Source organism: Ambystoma mexicanum, chromosome 4q (genome assembly GCF_040938575.1).
Source record: "Ambystoma mexicanum isolate Mex_15411 chromosome 4q, UKY_AmexF1_1, whole genome shotgun sequence".
NCBI lineage: Eukaryota > Metazoa > Chordata > Amphibia > Caudata > Ambystomatidae > Ambystoma > Ambystoma mexicanum.
Genome location: NC_090928.1, coordinates 320,106,997 through 320,125,607, shown reverse-complemented (window position 1 = coordinate 320,125,607; position 18,611 = coordinate 320,106,997). Strand labels below are relative to the sequence as shown.

At 47.0% G+C, this 18,611-nt stretch overlaps 1 protein-coding gene across 4 annotated transcripts in view; it reads left to right on the top strand.

Moving 5' to 3' along the window:
* RGS7 (regulator of G protein signaling 7) overlaps positions 1-18,611 on the top strand; it is a 2,057,596-nt gene that overhangs the window by 1,209,950 nt on the left and 829,035 nt on the right. For all 4 annotated transcript variants that reach the window (XM_069607899.1, XM_069607897.1, XM_069607898.1 and 1 more), the window contains exon 5: positions 1,180-1,286. In XM_069607899.1, the coding sequence (XP_069464000.1) occupies positions 1,180-1,286 (107 nt within the window). The remainder of the gene's footprint in view (positions 1-1,179; positions 1,287-18,611) is intronic.

The window sequence follows — 18,611 nt, the reverse complement described above, 5'->3', positions numbered from 1 at the left end:
TAAGACAGACTGTTCCAAATTCTGGAGCCACGCAACACAAAGCGCCTGTCTCCTCTAGCTACAAAGTGAGACGGGGAACCACCAACAGCAAATTGTCAGAAGAGCGCAGTGATCGGGTTTGGGTGATATCTAATTAGTTTTTTATCAGGATAGTCAGGAGAAAACCATTCAGACATTTAAAAATGAAACAAAGGATTTAAAAATAAATTCTATCCCTGACTGAGCCCTGTGCAAGGAGCGACACATTGCTGAAATTGACGTTGACCTGGCACCTTGAAAATAGGCCTGACTGCCGCCCTCTGTGCTTTCTGTAATCTATCCATGTGTTTCTTGGGGGTGCCAGCAAGCAGACTATTACCGTAGTCCAACTCTGAATTAATTAAGGCACCTACTACAGCCGCGTAGTCTTCGTGTGGAACGTAAGGAAGGCCTATTCGCAGCAGGCATAAGGCTGATTGTAGTTTTGCTCCCACCTGGCTTTCCATCTGGCTTGCCACATACAGCCCATGTTCTTAAGTTTGGGAGCAAAGCTTAAACTGTAGCCCGTAAAACAAGGGTTTTGGGGACGCTTTGAGTCTTGTAGTAAAAGATGTTTCAGCCAAAAAAGAGCTACTTCCATCTTGCTGGGGTTAAGTTGAAGAAAACTGTTTGGACATCCAATTCCCAATTTCATGTCAACATTGGGCAACTCTCTGCTATGGATCCTCAGAGTTGCCCAGTGTAACACAAATCTGGGTATTGTCTGCATAGGATTGAAATCCGACGTCATGTTTCCTCAGAATCCCCATAAGTGGATGCATAAACAAGTTGAACAGTAACGGGGAACAGAATTCAAACATAGAAGACACAGGAACCCAGACCTGGAATGGTAATACTGTTTAATATCACTAGTGTGCCCACCAGGATGCCCCTATATGCACTCAGGATGCATGCATTCCTGCAAATCGTCTTTAGTGCTCATAACATGTATGCTTATATACAGGTGTGACTCATATATGCGGGATATCTATTGAATGGATTATGACTGGGGAGCTCAAGGTTGAATCTTTAGGGATGTTAAGATGGCCATCAACTGTATTTTTTACAAAAAGTGCTTGAAAAATATAAAAAAATAATGGATTTTCTCTTGTCAAATAATGCAAATAAAACTTTTGTATGTTCTTCTATTTCATGGAACAGTTGAGGCTCTTCACATGGGGACGTTAATGGCAGCCCATGGCTATTTCTTTCCCATCTCAGACCATGTACTCACCTTAAAAGATGACGGCACTTTCTACCGGTTTCAGGTATGTTGTTTGAACAAATATATCAATACTTTTTGTAGTAATGCATCTCTTTTCTTATTGATTTTATTAATATGAAATGTAAGTTCACAAACTTCAAACGCAGATATTATGTAAATATTTCAGAAACACTAAGGAACTCACTTAGAGTTTAGTGGTATTTGCAGGAGAAATTCCACGAAACTCAAGCACTGTTACCGCTTGCGTTAACGTTAAGGGGCCGCATGATTTGGAGTCATTCCCCATTTTGGAGTCCTGTTGGACTACATGATGAAATGCCATATCACAGCATGCAGTATTTACCACATGCAGTATTATCGCAGGTGTTGATGTTTTTTTTTTTGTGAAGGAAATTTCCAATTTTGCATTTGGTGTTGTATAAAAAAAGAGGTGGTAATTCCATTATCCTTACTTTTTTATTGCATTACCAAACACTAAATGAGGCCCTAGGTCTCCATCAAATTGAGAACCCCTTTGCCCCTCCTGTGATAATGACAGCTGCCAATCTATGGATGTTACAGTAGAGAAGAGCAAACGCGCTGACTTTAACGCAAAAGTATAAGAGCAGAAAAAGAGCAGAACAAGATGGTGTATGCACAAGTTGCTGACAGAGAAGTGGGTTTTATGTCCACCAAACTGCAAAGTGTATAGTGTATATAATGTGCACTACACACATTGGTACAACTCTCTGACAACCTATTTAAATACATTTGCCACTACAATGAAAACTCAAGAAGGATAAAAACATGTTAACATTGTAATGAGCTATATTTGAAGCATGAAGTGAGTTTGGGTTGGGGAGCTCTTTACATTTTTAGGATGCAGGTGGATTGTCACATTTGTTAATCTAGCTAACATCACCAATACTATACCTAACATATATTTTTGAAAGTGTATCTCTCTGTCTGTCTGTCCGGTATAGACATTTAGTCGAAACTCTCTAGAGGGCTCCAAAGCGGCCTAGTAGGGCCAACGTTTTATGAAGAATCTAATAGTGTGGTTTAAAGTTGCTAAAGTGGTGGCCCTGTTGGATAACATTACAACTAATACTTATTTTATTTATTTTAAAATTGCTTAAGCGGCTCCTATAGTGGATAGACTTTGAACTGGTGTTCATCATGCTTAACGAACAACCATAGCTATTTCTTTCAACAAACGACTATAACAAAAGCTAAACATTTGCTTAACAACCACAATACAAGCGAATAATGAGCCAAAGATTAGTACAAGAAATCCGGGAAAATTATGAAAAGAAACTCTGTCAATTAGCCTTAATGACACTCAAGAAGTACACATCCCCAGTGACAAGAAACAAAAGAAACATGTAATTCAATCATCATTCCACCCAAGAGACTTTTGGAGACAACATAACAGAGACAAGCCAGACAACAGGTGGATGCAGTCAGGCAGACAAAAAGACAGCAGGAGACCTCAGAGCAAAGGCAAACCAGACAACAGCTGATGCAGCTAGAAATTCTTCATGACAACCCCTGGAGACACCAGGTCAACGTCAAACAAGACTCCAAAGTAAAATGGCCAGACAAGATGAGGTCCTTTTTTTTGTTTTCTGCCCCTGCTGGAAAGGCACACAGCATTGTGTATACTGATGTGTTCAGTGATAATGTGAATCATTCCTAAATGTGTGCATGAATGACAATGCATTCATAAAGAATACAGAACTATTTAGCCAATTCTTATGTCTCTTTATTAACCGATGGAAAAACACATCAAAAGTCTGGTTATTTTTAGCCCGGACAACACTGGGTATATCTGGGACTATAATATATTTCACTTGCTCAGAATGCTTCTGTCTGTACTTATAGCTAATGAAAAGCAAAGCAAAAACAAAGAGAAGATGGCTGTAAGGTTAAGAATCAGGGCCATTTTAACAGTTGTTGGGGCTTGGAGCACAGATAGACTCAGGGCTCTCTCCCATAGCCCATTCCACTCCCCCAACCCAACCAACCAAATAAACAGATTACGTGCCTCAAATCAAATTCAACAGCAGTAACACAGCAGCATCTTTCCTAAAGCTAGGTTTAATTTACTGAAACGAATAATGGTACAGGGAGAAGGGCAATAGATGCATGCCCCTCTTCTGTCACTGTAGTTTTATAACATGAATGCAACATAACCTACTTCCTCTTGTGTGCAGAAAATGTAAATACCAATGAATGGTGATGAATAGAAAGGCTCTAGAGGGAATGGATTGAGAGTTGTATTAAGATTCTGCCAAATTTTAAGAGGCTATAATTCATGATGTGGTTACATTAAACTCTTTGTCATTTTCATGCAAGGGTTTTTGTTCCACAGGAACGCTTCAAGATGACATAAGTGTGCTACCAGAAAGGGTTTCTTATTATAACAAACTAAGGCAGAATTAAGGTTCATAAGGAACAAATATGAAAGACATGAATGGTTGGACAATGGGATATGAACTATGCAAAGAACTCTGGGTAAACAGAATGCTGAAATAGGTTATGTTGCAGTTATGTTTACAGTTAGTTGCATATTGTAAACAGGTATACCAGAAGACCAAGGTTCAAACTACACAGTCACTGTACAGCAGAGTGCCCAGGCCCAACAAACCCTTTCCCCGTAATGACGGAGGACTCAGCCAAGGGCAAGTTAGAACTGTTCTTTATTTTCCATAACAAACATGGATCATACAAGAAAATGAACTTCCAGCAATCACATCTCCTGAGCCTGTGTCAGGGGTTAGAATCATTCCCCAAAAACTTACAAACCCAATCTATTGGGTGGCTCTGGTGGTAGTGCCTATATGTGTTAGCTAACAGGTCCTTTCATATCAGGTGGTCTGGCCTGAGACTTCCCCATAAAACAATCTAATACATTGTTGCAAGGTGGTGGGCTTACCATTAGGCCTTGCCAGTTACCCTCCACCCTAGGATTTGTGTTCCCTGATTGGCTGGAGCAGGTCTCCTCAGGCCTGGGACCCTGCTCTGTTCACAGCGCTCTGTGTACCTTGTCAAGGTGATGAGAAAGACAATGGGCCTCATTACGGGTTTTGCGGTCGCTGTGCCTGTAAGAAAGGCACGGCTGCCGAACCCGTGATTTTACCGGCACCCGCGAATGGGCAATTACCTGGTCATGCCGAGTTCGGCAGAACTGGTGATTGCCCATTCACAGGTGCCGGCAATAAGGGACTAGCCAATCCCATTTAGCCCCATAAGGCTGAATGGTAATGGGAGCTCAGATGCACCGGGACCGTTTATAATGGTGCCGGTGCATCCACGAGTTGTGCTTGCGGGTGCTGCACTGCCCACCAGGTTGGACCTGGCAGGCAGAGCGAGTCCCACAAGCACAAATCGTGGTATGGTGGTACCGTAGCCTTACTGCCATACTTATAATGAGACCCTATGTGTCCCAATTGTTGCCATTGATATATTTATTTTATTTTACATTTTTAAAGTGCTCACACAGAACGCGGGCATCGAGGTCCTGTTACAAGAATTGTTTAGTTTTTTATTAGTTGCGTAATTGTTTTTGTCTTAGTTGCGTATTTATAACGTGCTTAAACACCCAGAGGTTTCTAAGCACGGACCCGCGGATCGTACCTGTGTTGCTTCGTGTCATCTTGCTTCCATAGCGCGCTCATTGCCGCTGAGCTATCCACCTAGCTTGAGAGTGCCTGCAACTTGAAATGTTTGTTGGGCAGCACATTTATCAGTTCTTGTCTGCTTCACTGGGAACAGCTTCTATTCCGACCATGGGTAAATGGCTAATGTTCAGCTTGGCCCGCATCACGAGTGTGAGGACCGCAAAACTGAGCCTTTTGGTCTGCAGTTAGTGAGGATTTATTCTGCTATTTTGCATGTGGCTCCTTGCCCTTGGAGTCTGGAATTTTCCATCCACCTTTGTCCTTGGCTGTGAGTACTGGCCCTTTGCTTCGTTCTGCATAGTGTGCACATAGTCCTCATCCTCTATGGGTTCAGATACGAAAGTCACCAAGTTGACAAGTCGGCACTTCACTATCTTGAGGCCAGGTTTAGACAGTAACACCTCATACCCGAAGTTCTTTGTGTAGTCAATGTACTTGTGGGTCTTTCCAGTATTGCGAAGAGAGCATGCTCCACATATAGAGTGGTGCTGCATCCCATGGTAATACTTGCTGGCTTGTCTACTGTGAATGTGGTAGCAGCCAGTGCCTGTTCACACGCTTAGTGTCCTCTCATCACTGGATCTAATTTCCCAATGTAATATGCTAGAAATTTGTGCCCCATGCTTATCTTTTGTGTTAGTACTGCAGTCATAACTACATAGGAGTGCAAGACTAAGAAGCATTCAAATTGATCATCTGGGATCCTAATACTAGAGCTGTGCTTATTGTTTCCTCTAGTTCCTCAAATGCCTCAGTCATTTCTTTTGTCCACTGTAAGGTGCCCTCCCCTCTCTGTGCTTCGTTCAGTGCGCTTAACAAGGGCCTAGTGTACGTGCTGTAGTAAAACACCCATGCTCTGCAGTAAATGAATAGTCCAAGAAACTGCTCCATTTTGTCTTATTGTTGTGGGTTTTGGAGTTTTGCATATGGCCTCTGCTCTTTCTGTTGTCACTCTTCGCCCATCTTTTGATATCAGTTGTCCAATGTACAACACCTCTTTCTGGCAATATTATACTTTGCCCTTGTCTGCCTTGTACCCTTTCTCTGCAAGCACAATCAACATCGGTACGGAGTCATCTCTACACTGTCGCTCTGTTTTTCTGCAGATCAATAAGTCGCCTACGTACTGTATAGCGACACTCTCTAACTGTACATTCCTAATTCCATTTGCAGGACCTTGTTGAATTTTGAAGGTGATTTGCAATACCCTTGAGGAAGTCTAATGTGTTTCCACTTGTTATTTCTATATAGGAACAAAGTTAAACGTTAACACAATCACTGTTCAGCAGAGTGGCCAGGCCCAACAAAACCCTCCCCCGGTAATGACAACAGACTCAGCCAAGGGCAAGTTAGAACTGTCCTTTAATTTCCATAACAGACAGGGATCATACAAGAAAACAAATTTCCAGCAATCACAGTTCCTGAGCCTGTGTCGGGGGTTTGTGTTAGCAAATTCTGTCACAACATAGAACCATTCCCCAAAAACCTACGAGCCCATTCTATTGGGTGGCTGGGGTGGTTAGAATATGCTGTAGGTTGAACGCCCCTTGGGTGGGGGGACTGGAGTCCAGGTATGGGAAGAAATTCGAGAAGGTGCTAGTATGCGTCTATGCATACTGGCCAGTACAATGCTATGATGGGTGGTCAAGTCCCTGCAAGCCACCCATGTCAAGCTGGCATGTGGATTGTTGATAAGTGGTCTAGAGGGGTGTGCGAGAGTGGGAGAGAGATGTGTGCAGCTACTTATCCAATTGTTGTCATGAACAGTGACTGCATTCTTATGGCAGAGGTTTTGTGCAGAGGGTCTTCAAGTGATGTATGATGGCTGATCTGTGTGGGTCTGCGGCTGTACCTTCAGCTAGTTTCCCTATGCATGAAGACTAGATCAATTTTCCACATTCTAAACAGTGACCCAGGATGTGATGGCTAAACTTACTTTAGAGGATACATTCTACATACTCCTAGGTTCAGTGCAAGGTTACCATCAGCATACTCATACGTCCTGTCCCGTTTCCTCCATCCTTGTGGGCGTCCCCTAACATGGGAATGGTACCAGAACCTTTGGCAACAAACAATTGAGCTCCCCTGAATTTAGTCCAGCGTGCAGGGCTGTGCCCCTTGATGTGGGAAGGTCCCTCAAGGCCCCGCCCTTCAGCACCTCACCTCAGTCCCTTTTTCCTCACGGATGGTGTTGGACTTGGCAGCTAGGCGCAGAGACTTTCTAAACTTTCCACTTGCTCCCTGTCGTTTTATTTTTCAATCTTCTCCACCTCCCTTCAGTGTCTCTCCTCAGTGTCCTCAGTGTCCTCAGTGTGTCACCTCCCCAGTGCCTCGAACCCCCATGCACTCTGTCTTCAGTGCCTGGGGCCTGGCCACCGCTGTGACGCAAATGCGGCTAGCAGCGCTCTCGGTCACTGGGCATTGAAGAATCGGTTGCTGCGTTGGAGGGAGAACTTCCACACTTCTCCTCCATCTCACCTTAAAGACTTCGTCTCCAGGACCTCCTATCAAGACAAGATAGGCACTTTGTTTTTTATGGCTCCTCAACGCAGAGGCTCCTTTCGAGGGGTTCATTCGGCAAGAGTTCCTTGGATTCAGGTTCTGGTAGGCCCGAGGCTGCTAATGCAACTGGCTCCCAAGCAGAGGTGCTCAGGGGCCCTACCAGGCTGTCCTCAGAGGGGCACTCAAGTTTGTCCTCCTTATCGAACCTAAGGGGCAAGGGATCGTCATGTTCTACCTCCAAGAGTCATTCCTCAGCAGGATCCAGCATGACCACCGGCAAAGATGCTGAGAGCGCACAGCCTACCGGAGTTCACTCCGAGGTAGTGGGTCACAGCGATTTGGCTACCGGACGGCCGAGCGTTCAGTGACTACCAGAGTGATCTCGGAGGTCGACACTTCTGTTTCAGGTTCAGGACCCAAGGCGTGTCCTCTCATGTCTGAGTCAGTACGCAGCTTGAGGCCTACATCCTCCCGTCAAAGATGGTGGATATGCAAGTGGAGTAGCCTCCTAGGATGTCGTCTATTTTGGATTCACTCAGGGCCCGCCCGTGCTCTCGCCCATTGAATCAGCCCCACAAGAAGGTCCCAGTCCCCTTCCCTATGAAAGTTGCAGCAGACTTTATGGTGCAGGTGGCTGGTCTCCTAAGAGGTAAATCTACCCATCGCAGCCTTACTGCTACACAACTCATGCGCCTCAGCATTTCGACCAGGAGCGGAGACTCAACACTTATGATGGCTGGCCCCCTTGGCAGCCGGTGGCTTGTGAGGACCACTTCTTCGAGTGTTTCCTCCTCCTCATGCATTCCCCACAGATGATGGGGCTCCTCAAGAATACAGTGAAGGAGGAGATCCAGCAGGTATTGCCTCCTGGCCTCCTCCTCTGGGCCCTCCACCTGTTCCTCCAGCGCTGCCACTGCCAGTGCCTGTCCCTCCCCTGGTCCAGGCCATGCCGTTTACAACAAATGTCTCCACCTCAACAACAAACTGTTGAACCTGTCTTTGGTTCCAGACCAAAGGGGTACCCTGCCAACATCTGTGTCCCAAGGCCGGTACTCCTCTCAGTCTGTAAAAAAGGGGTGGGGGTGATGACGGCGATGATGACAATGACGCCCAGGACAATGAACCCTTGGCTTCTGTTACAGCCTTTCATGACCACCTTCAGGGCCTTGCAGAGTTCTTGGGCATCCCCTTGCCGGAGGAAGCACCACAGGAGTTATAAGTGCTAGCAGAGATTTTGGACACACGCACCACGTGCCATTCTGGCATTCCACTTCAGAAAAATGTCCTGCAGGTAGCGAGAAAGGTCTGGGAGAAGCCCAGGGCAAACACTGAGAAGTTAGACAGCAGATTCAGGCTGATGGACGGGGAGCCAGTCCTCCTAGCCTCCCACCCTTAAGCTCACTCTTCAGTGGTGGCTGCTGCCTCTCTCTATTCTAAACCATCAACTTCATCGTCTTGCTCCTCGGGAGCCTCCTCCAGTTGTCTGTCCAGAGATGACAAGGTCCTTAAGTCTTTGGGCAAACTATGCTATGCCATTTCACGGCTGCATTTGTGGCAGGACAATGCTGATGCCCTTTTAGCCACAGCTAATCAGAAGCTGTGGCGATAGCTCAGGGAGTTTCTGACTGATCTCCCTCTGGACAGGCAAGCCTCCTTCAAGGCAGGCCTGTCGGATGCCTGAGCCATTGCGCAGGACCTCATGGAGTCTTCTGTCTCCCACATCAACACAGCCAGAAGAGGGCTGTGTCTGGGGATCGAGATAAGAAAGACGGCATGGATACATGCCACTAAGTTTTCATATTAAGCGCAAGACTGGATCCTAAATCTTCCCTTTGAGGGTGTGGACGAACTGATGAAGAAGACGACCTCCACACAAACTGCCAAGTCCTTGGCCATCCTGGCTAAGTCAGGGCAGAAGTCCTTCCCCCAGCCTCAGGCCAGGGACAAATTCAAACCCTGTGCTTTCACCGACTTCAAGGGGCTATGGGACCATGGTACATGGAGGACTGACAGGTCACCCAGCGACAACAGGAGGAAGCCGAAGAGGACTTTGCATGTTTCTTTCTGCTCCCCCTCCGCTGCTCCCGCCTCAGATGCCAAAAAGCAGTGATGTCATGGCCGGGAAACACAGCTCCCCAGTAGGGGGCTGGCTGGCTCTCTTCCAGGACAGCTGGAAGTGTTATTTCAAGAGGTTTTCAATACTTTCTATAGTCTCCACGGGCTTCAGCCTTCCTCTTTCTTTTCCTCTACCATCCTCTCCGCATGTATGTTAGATAGGGTCCCCAGCCCTTTTACGGGAGATCCTTTCTCTTCTGGAAATGCAGGCGATGGAACCGGTTCCCCTGTCAGATAGTGACGCCGGCTTCAACTCCAGGATTTTTGTGGTACACAAGAACAACCAGGCTGGCCTGAGGGTACTCCTGGACCTGTGATTTCTGTCTTTACCGCTTGAACGCTTCAAGATGATTACTCCTGTGCACATAGCAGCGTCGCTGTGTGCAGGGGACTGGATGTGTTCCCTAGACCTCAAGGATGCGTACCTTCATGTCCCCATTTACCTGCCGCATCAGAAGTTCCTGCGGTTCACGATTATGTTGTACCACTTCCAGTAGAAGGTGCTGCCCTTCGGCCTCAATTCGGCTCCTGGTGTGTTCACAAAGCTGATTAATGTGGTGGCGGGTCTCCCGGACTGGAGGGCCATCAAATATACCCTTATCTGGATGAGTGGCTAGTCAGGGCCAGCTCTCCTGAGGGGGCGGTGCACTCCTGCTAATGGCTAGTGGACATTCTGCACGAGCGGGGCTTTTTCCTCAACCGGCAGAAGTCTCAACTGGCTCCCACCCTGTATCTGGTGTTCCTTGGAGTGAGCTGGGACAACGCGGTGCAGCAGGTGTTCCCCACACCGGACAGACTCCTCTCCATCCACAAGGCGATAGAGGATTTTCCGGACTACTCGACCACCTTGGCATTGTGGTTCCAGCACTTTCTGGGACTGATGGTGTCTTGCATGCTCACGGTTCAGCACGCCCACCTCAAGATGAGGTTCCTGCAGCTCCAGCTGGAGGCCAACTGGGACCAGGAGACGGGGTCTCAGTTGGACAGGATTCTGATTCTTCCGGTTCTTCTCTGGTGGCTATTGACTGCAATGTGGCAGTGGGAGCCCCCTTGTCCTGATGGGAGCCAACTCTGGTGGTGACAATGGATTCCACCCTGTCAGGGTGGGGGGCTACTCTGGAGGGTTACTCCATTCATGGCACGTGGTCCAGAGGAGTGACCCTTCTGCATATCAATCTTCTTGAACTCAGAGTGGTGGGCCTGGCACTCAAGGCTTTTCTGCCTCTCAACAGGGACACTGCGGTTCTGCCTAGGATGGACAACTCCACCACAATGTTTTACCTGAACAAGCAGGGTGGCACCTGTTCCCCCCTCCTGTGTATGGAAGCAGTGGTGATCTGGGAATGGGCCCTTATGGAGGGGATTTGGATTTTGGCATGGTTTTTGGACCTACTGCACATGTGCTCCCAGCACTGGCGTAACAGGGGCCCCCGCCGGCCCCGCAATGCAGGGGGCCTCGCCAGCACATGTCCTTGGAGGGGGCCCCACTGGAGGAAAAAAAAAAGAAAAATATATTTTTTTCAAAAATCTTCTTTTGAATTTACTCTGCATTCATAAAGAAATGATTTTTGTAACAGAAATATTTCTTTATGAAGTCAGAGTGACTACAAAAAGAAACTTTCTTTTTGAAGTCTGAGGGCTCCCCAACCCCATGACATGGAAGACCCCAGGCTGGAGGCCTCCATGTCATGGTGTGGGGGGAGCCCTATGACTTCAAAAAGAAATAGTTTAAGTCACTCTGCCTTCACAAAGAAATGATTTCCATTATAATCCTGTCCTTAACGGAAATAATTTCTTTATAAAGTCAGAGTGACTTCAAAAAGATACAATGGGCCTCATTACGGGTTTGGCAGTAACCATACCAATGCTACCAGCAGGTTGCCGCCGGACCGTAATGATTTACCGGTGCCCGACTGCCCGGTAACAACGGGGGATTACAACCCTGGCGGTCCGGGAAGTCAGGCGCCGGCAAATGATAAGTTCCCATTTCCATTGGACTCTATGCGAATGGGGAACACAGAAGCACCGGCACTGTTAACAACGGTGCCGGTGCTTCTGTGAAAACTCTGCAGGTGGGTGCCGTTCTGCCCGGCAGGTCTGACCTGCCGGGCAGGACGGCAACTGCCCACACAGCTGTAATATGCCGGTCTGGAAACAACGGTACCAGTAAGCTTACCAGCAACATTGTTTCCAGACCGGCATAGTTGTAATGAGACCCAATTTCTTTTTTAAGTATTAGGGCTCCCCTAAACACCATGACGTGTGCATGTGTGAGTGTATGGTGCAAGGGTGCACACTTAAATGTATAGATGGCTGCCTGTGTGAGTGTATGGTGAAAGGGTGAATACTTTAATGTACAGGTGGCTGCCTGGGTGTGCCTCTATGGTGAAAGGGTGCACACTGAAATGTATAGGTGGCTGCCTGTGTAAGTGTATGGTGAAAGGGTGCACACTTAAATGTATGGATGGCTGGGTGTGCGTGTGTGTATATTGTGAATGGTGTGTGTGCTTGATTTCAGGGGTGCAACAAAACCTACATTCGGGGGTGCTGACCCTTGAAATGCTGGGAGAGGCACTAACTTCATGGGCAGCGGGGGGGGTAAACTTATTTGTTTGGGGGCATCTAATTTCTTTATGCATTTTAATGATACTATTCTAGTGCAGCTTCAATGTTACGAGCAGGTAACTCTCTCCTTTAAGGTTGAAAGCACCCACTTATGGACTGCTGTGAGAATGAGTGGTCTCATGTTCCCTCTCTACCCTTCCAATCCCTCCCCTGGCTTGCAAGTATTAAACCCACATCATGATTTGAATTGCCTAAAAAATGTGGCATTTGAATGCAGGTACTAACAGTGGAATGCTTTATGTTAGTAATTGCTGGGCTCTTGTTAACAGCGAAACACAGGTGCCATTTACCATCTGAGTCCTGTTCTGTCCAGCAATCTGGTCGAGTCAACATAGCCCAAAATTTCAGGGGGGGGGAGTGCTGAATCCCAGTCAACTCAATTGTGTTGCACCAATACTTGTGTTTAATGCCTTGATTACTCATTACTCCTAGCCTTATTCTTCCTCGTCCCATTGTGTATGAGACAGTACTTGTGTATAATGCCATCTGCCTCATACACAAGTACTGGGATGAGGTAGAGGTACATGGAGGTAATGCCTGATTTAGCTAACTGTAATCTTTATTACTCTTAGTCCCACTCTTCCTCATCTCAGTACTTACCAATGCGTCAAAGAGCCTCATACGTAAGCTCTGGGACAAGGAAGAGGGACGTGAAGGTAATTCTGGGCCCAGGAGCTGATTTTGGAGGTTAGGGTAGGGTTGAGAGGGAGAGGGGATGTGTGGGAGGGGGCAGGATTGTGCAGCAAATCATAATGGCTGTCCATGTCCAGGCTAAGCAGGCATGATATGTGTTATTAGTGGCTAGAGAGCCATTTTGGTGCAGCCAGTCTAGTCATTCCTCAGTTTAGTATGATTTTTTTTAACTGGTCATTTCTGATAAAGCAGTCCTGCTAAGTGAATTACCTGGCTAGACTGCCATTTGGGTGCTGTCAGTCTAGCCGTTTCTTACTGCAGCATTGTATATTTTTGTGGGCATCTGTGATCAAATTATATGATATAAGTCATTTATAATGCGCCTGTACACAAGTGTTTATAGGTACGACAAGACGAGGGAGGGAAGATAGAGGGAGGACAAGACAAAAGATCTTACTATGCCTTGTGTCATTCAGATCGTGCAAGTGCGAGAACGAGAAGTGCAAGGGGAAAGGGAGGGGGAAGTGCAAGGGAGAGGTGAGGGAAAAACAGGGCAGCAATGCTCTGAGTAAGTGCAACAAGGGCAGCACGGCTCTGGGTAGTGCAAGGAGAACAAGGGACTGTAGGGTTACAGTTACAGCCCCTAAGTGCGTGGTAGGCCCAGAGGCAGTGCAAGGGTGACTGATCAAGAAAGAGTCTGGACTAAGTGAGACTCTGAGGGTAGCCAAGCAACCAGTCGGTACAGCAGACAGGTAGGTCAGGTAGGCCAGCAGGCGTGGGAGAGATAGAAAGCAGAGGAGAAGAGGAACGTTTTGAGCTGCTTCCGGACCTTCATATGGTCTGGTTCAAGTTTGAGATGGTCAGGGAGGCTATTCCAGAGGAAGGCACCTACAGAGGATAGAGATCTACCCCCACTCTCTGCTTGGAGAAGCGTCTAACCCTTAGAGAGTTGTACGTAGCTGAGCGAAGGACCTCGAGAAGGAAGTTATTTTGGAAGAGAGCATTGGATGTAGTGCGGGCCCCAGGCCCAGAAAGCCTTGTGGACAATAGAAAGGGTCTTGAACTTGATCCTTGCAGCAAGTGCGACACAGTGGAGAGATTTCAGGGCTGGAGAGATAGGATCCCTGGGCTTGAGGCCAAGGATAAGTCTTGCAGTCCTGTTCTGGATTAGTTGGAGAGTGTGGAGGGTAGAGGAAGGCAGTTTGAGAACGAGGCTGTTGCAGTAGTGCAGCCTAGAGAGAACCAGGGCTCTGGAGACAGTGAGCTTCTGGGGGAAAGTGAGAAAGGGAAGAGTCCCTTTGAGGAGGAGCAGCTGCTAGTGGGATGTCTTGGTGACGTCCGAGATGTGAGGAGAGAAAGAGAGAGTGGAGTCAAATATGACACCCAGGTGGTTTGCCTCACAGTATGGCGAAGGAAGAGGGCCCAAGGCGGGCGGCCAGAGTGTGAGAGGGAAAGCAGCTGCAGGATTCCAAATGAGATGGATCTCCATCTTACTGACATTTAGGCAGAGATTGTTGGAGGCACACCAATCTTGAATCGCGGATAGACAGTCAGGAATGAGCGAGAGAGGAGAGGAGTCTGAGGGGAGCCTGAAGGAAAGCGGAGTGTCATCCGCATAACACTGAAAGTTAGTGGAGGAGGTAGGGATCAGATGGGCCAAAGGGGCCAACTATAGGTTGAAAAACTAGAGTGAGAGGATGGAGAGGAGAGAAAGAGACCAAGTTGGACCTGGGAGGGGCTGTCCAAGGGGAAGGAGGTCAGCCACTCAAGGGCCTGATCCGTGATGCCCAGGTTGTCATGGAGTCGATTGATCAGGATGGCGTGGTTGACCATGTCGAAAGCAGAGGAAAGATCAAGGAGGATGAGGACAGAAGGAATGCTGGAATCAAGGTTGGAGAGCAGATCTTCACAGGTGTTCAGGAGAGCAGTTCCCATGACTATGGCTGCTCTGTAGCCAGACTGAAGGTCATGTAGACAACCAACAGAGTTAGTGTGGAGAGTAAGCTGGGAGACGGCCAGCTTTTCCAACATTTTGCCCAGGAAAGGGGTGATGGAGATTGGGTGATAGTTTGCCGGGCAGGCAGGATCGGCAGACAGCTTCTTGAGGAGTGGGTGCACAAGGGAGTGATTAAGGGGAGGGGGAACGTTTAAGTGGCGAAAGAGTGATTACAGAAATCGGCCAAGGCTGGAGCAAGGGTGTCAATATGGTCCTTGATGATTCTGGAGGAGCAGGGGAGCACCTGTTTGGATAACACTTTCATAGATCAGACTTGTCTAGAAACCTTGTCAGTTGTTGTCAGAGAGAAAGAGGAGAAAGGAGGAAGAGAGGTAGAGATGACCTAAGGGGGTCCGAGAGAGGAAGAGGGAGAGGAAGAGGAGATGGAGCACAGGATGTCCTGAGTTTTAGCAGAAAAGTGAGATAACAGAGCCATACAGAGAGCCTGGGAGGGAACAAGAGAGGTAAAGACTGCAACAGGATTGACCAGTTCCTTGCAGATTTTAAAGAGTTTGGCTGTGTTGTTAGAGACCACAGTCTTGAATGTGTGTTCTCTTCTTGATGAGTGTAATTGCTTCGATTGGCATTTTGGTGCAGCCAGTCTTGGTATGTCTAAATGTGGCCTGGCATGCACTGTAACGTTATTACATGTCTACACTGGTCTACATTGTGCAGCCAGTTGGACATGTTTTCATTGTGGCATGGCATTTTTAACTAGCAAAGCATTATTGTTCCTGTGCACTGTTGGTGACTTTCATCTGTTGGATTGGTGTTACCCTATGCAAACACTCTGGCTTTTTAGGCAATTTTTCTCAGAAAGTGTGTTGTATATTGCATTAAAACACATATTTATATCTTTCTCCTAGTGCAGTCTGCGGAATATCGCTTCAGCAGCATGTTTCTGTGTATTGCACAAACGTGATAATCTATGCCGACCCAGAATGAGGCACGACCAGTGATTTGTTGCCAAGTTGGGGGGCCCCCTCAGCATGGCTCACAGGCGGGCCCCCACATTTGGGTTACACCTCTGGCTCCCAGGGGCCTTTTCCATCTTCCGATCCCCATCAGGGGCTTCTGATGCAGCTAGGTAGGGCAGTGGAGCACCTGGACCTGGCCAGACTGGCACTTGCGGCCTGGTTCCTGACCAATTGAACCTCCACCATGCCCAGTTCTCTTAGGACAACTAGGACATCATTCAGGAGGCCAGAAAGCTGTCTATGCAGGCTCAGTATAAGAGTTAGTGGACAAGATTTTGCCACTGGTCTCACAAGAAGGGGCTTGACCCCCTTACCTTTTGCCTGGATGACGTGCTGGCTTTTTCTGCACATTTGGATTGTTCTGGCCTTCAGGTGGATACCTGTCATACCTGTCTGGCAGCCATTGGGGCGTACAAGAATTCCCCAGAGCATGGTTTTTCATTGACCAACCCGGTGGTTAAGGCTCACCACAAGGGGTTGTCCAGGCTTTTCCCTGCGGTGCACATGTCGCATCCGGTCTTGGAACTTAATGTGATTCTGCCAGCCCTGCAGCACAAACTCTTTGACACAATGAACTAGATGGACATCAGGCTGGTGACCCTGAAGACAGTATCACTGGCGGTGATTACTTTGGCACACAGGGTCAGCGAGCTGCAGTATTTGACATCATGCAAGCCCTTCACTGTGTTTCATAACAACAAGGTCATATTGCGCACTCATCCAAACATTCTGCCCAATGTGGTTGCTCCATTCCATCTGAATCAGGAGATCTGCCTGCCGGTGTTCTTTCTGAACCTGCAGTTGGATGCCGAGAGGGCGTTGCAATCCCTGGACCTCAGGAGAGTCCTCAAGTTCTACCTTTCTCGGACTAAATCCTTTAAGAAGTCTGAGGCATTGTTTGTCACATTTGGGAGCACGTCACCAGGCTCCCAGGCTTCCAAGGTTTCTATCGCCCAGTGGATGGTCCAGGTCATTTCGGAGGCATATACAGCCATGGGCAAAATGGTTCCTGAAGGGGTTCATGCCCATGCGGTCAGAGCTAAGTCCACGGCCGTCGCGTTACACAGACATGCTTCCTGGGATGTCATCAGCAGGGTGGCTACTTGGGGCACTCCGTCTGTGTTCTGTAAGCCCTATTCCCTGGATACCAGCTTCAGGTGAGATGCAGAGTTTGTACAGGATGTTCTGAAGAACCTTTTCGCTTCCTCTTAGATATGAGGCAGGTTGTCACAGCTCTGCCCTATGATCTTGTTCAGTGGAATCAAACACAACGATGGAGGATAGGGGACGAGATGTACGAGTAATCAAAGTTACTAACTGTAGTAACTAGAGTAATCATAGTGCTTAGTCCCCTATACTCCATGCGTCCCACTCACCTTCCCCTGCTTGTATGCCAGGGGCTAAATGATTGAGTATAGCCAGGTATTAAAGTATCCGATGTGTTAAAAGGGGACTGAGGGGAGGTGCTGGATGGCAGGGCCTTGAGGGGCGTTCCTATGCCCAGACCCGCGCCCCCACGCTCTGGACTAAATTTAAAGGGGAAGCACCATTTATTGCTGCCAAAGTTTCTGCTACACCCCCCATGCAGGGGGACGCCCACAAGGATGGAAGAAAGGGGATTTAGGACTATGAGTACTCTAGTCACTACAGTGAGTAACTTTAATTTGTTCTAGATTCCATATCCGGTTGTATTCCAAGTTCTTCCAGATTGAAACCTTGGCTAACGTTGTTCATTTCGCTTAGAATCAGTACCCATGCTAGATTCTTCAATTGGCTTAGATTCCATAAAGACTATTCTGCGGTCACCTAAATTCAGTGCAAAGGCTATATTCTAAGTTCACCTGGAAATAATATAGTGGCTGCATTCCGCAATAAAGTGATGGCTACTTCACACAAGTACCTAGAATCAGGCCTTGAAATCAGTCTTGAAAGTTGTACAATCCATATGACAGTTTGTATAGATAGCAAATTATCTCATGTAAGCTGTGGCATAAACCAGACCTGGTTTTCAGATGCATGTCACATTGCATTCTGATACTTGTAATCTTGTATTTCTAAGGTGAACACAAAATTCAAAATGATGTGCTAAGAATGCCCACTGAAGAACATATTTTGAAACTCTATTTCAGCATATTTGTAAGAAACAAGAGTGCATGAAGTAGCGATACTTGGTGGGAAAAGTGGGTAGTAGTCTGCCTGTCACTGCACTTGGCATTAGGATTATAGCTTCCAAATATACCTATTAACATGTTCATCCAACTTGCTTAATGGAATGAGTAGCTCTTTAGCCAAGTAGTAACATGCAGCCTGTGCTCCTAAAATCTGCAATAATATTTGAGTGAGGATAACTGACGTGTTCGAGGCACCCTGGCTTTTGCATCTGAAAGTGCTCACACAGCTCCAAATGGCTATTGAAATCTGTATCTTATCTCAAGGAAATAAAATCTCTCAGCTCCTTTCTAAACTGTCAAGTGCATTTATGAGGTGTCCAATTGCTCTTTATGAACTTCACATTTTCTCCAGATTCTGCAGAATCTTATTTTTAACATATTTGTACAAGAATTTATATATCTGTCAGGTTGTTGTTTTATATATTTTTAAAAATTAGACCGACGGTGGGAAGATGTTTGGTAAAGTGCCTAAACTGCAGATTGGGCTCAAATCCCAGCATCGCTACTTAACTAAAGTGTGTGAAATTGGGTAAATTATTTTCTCTTACCCAGCCATATCTGCCAAAATGTTCATAAAAGTGATTCAGTTTGCAGTGTATGCTTTTTGAAAAAGCCACACTCATCATTTAACATAAATAATTAACAACTTAGATGGACCCAAGAAGAGTTTGTATATTACAGACAGTG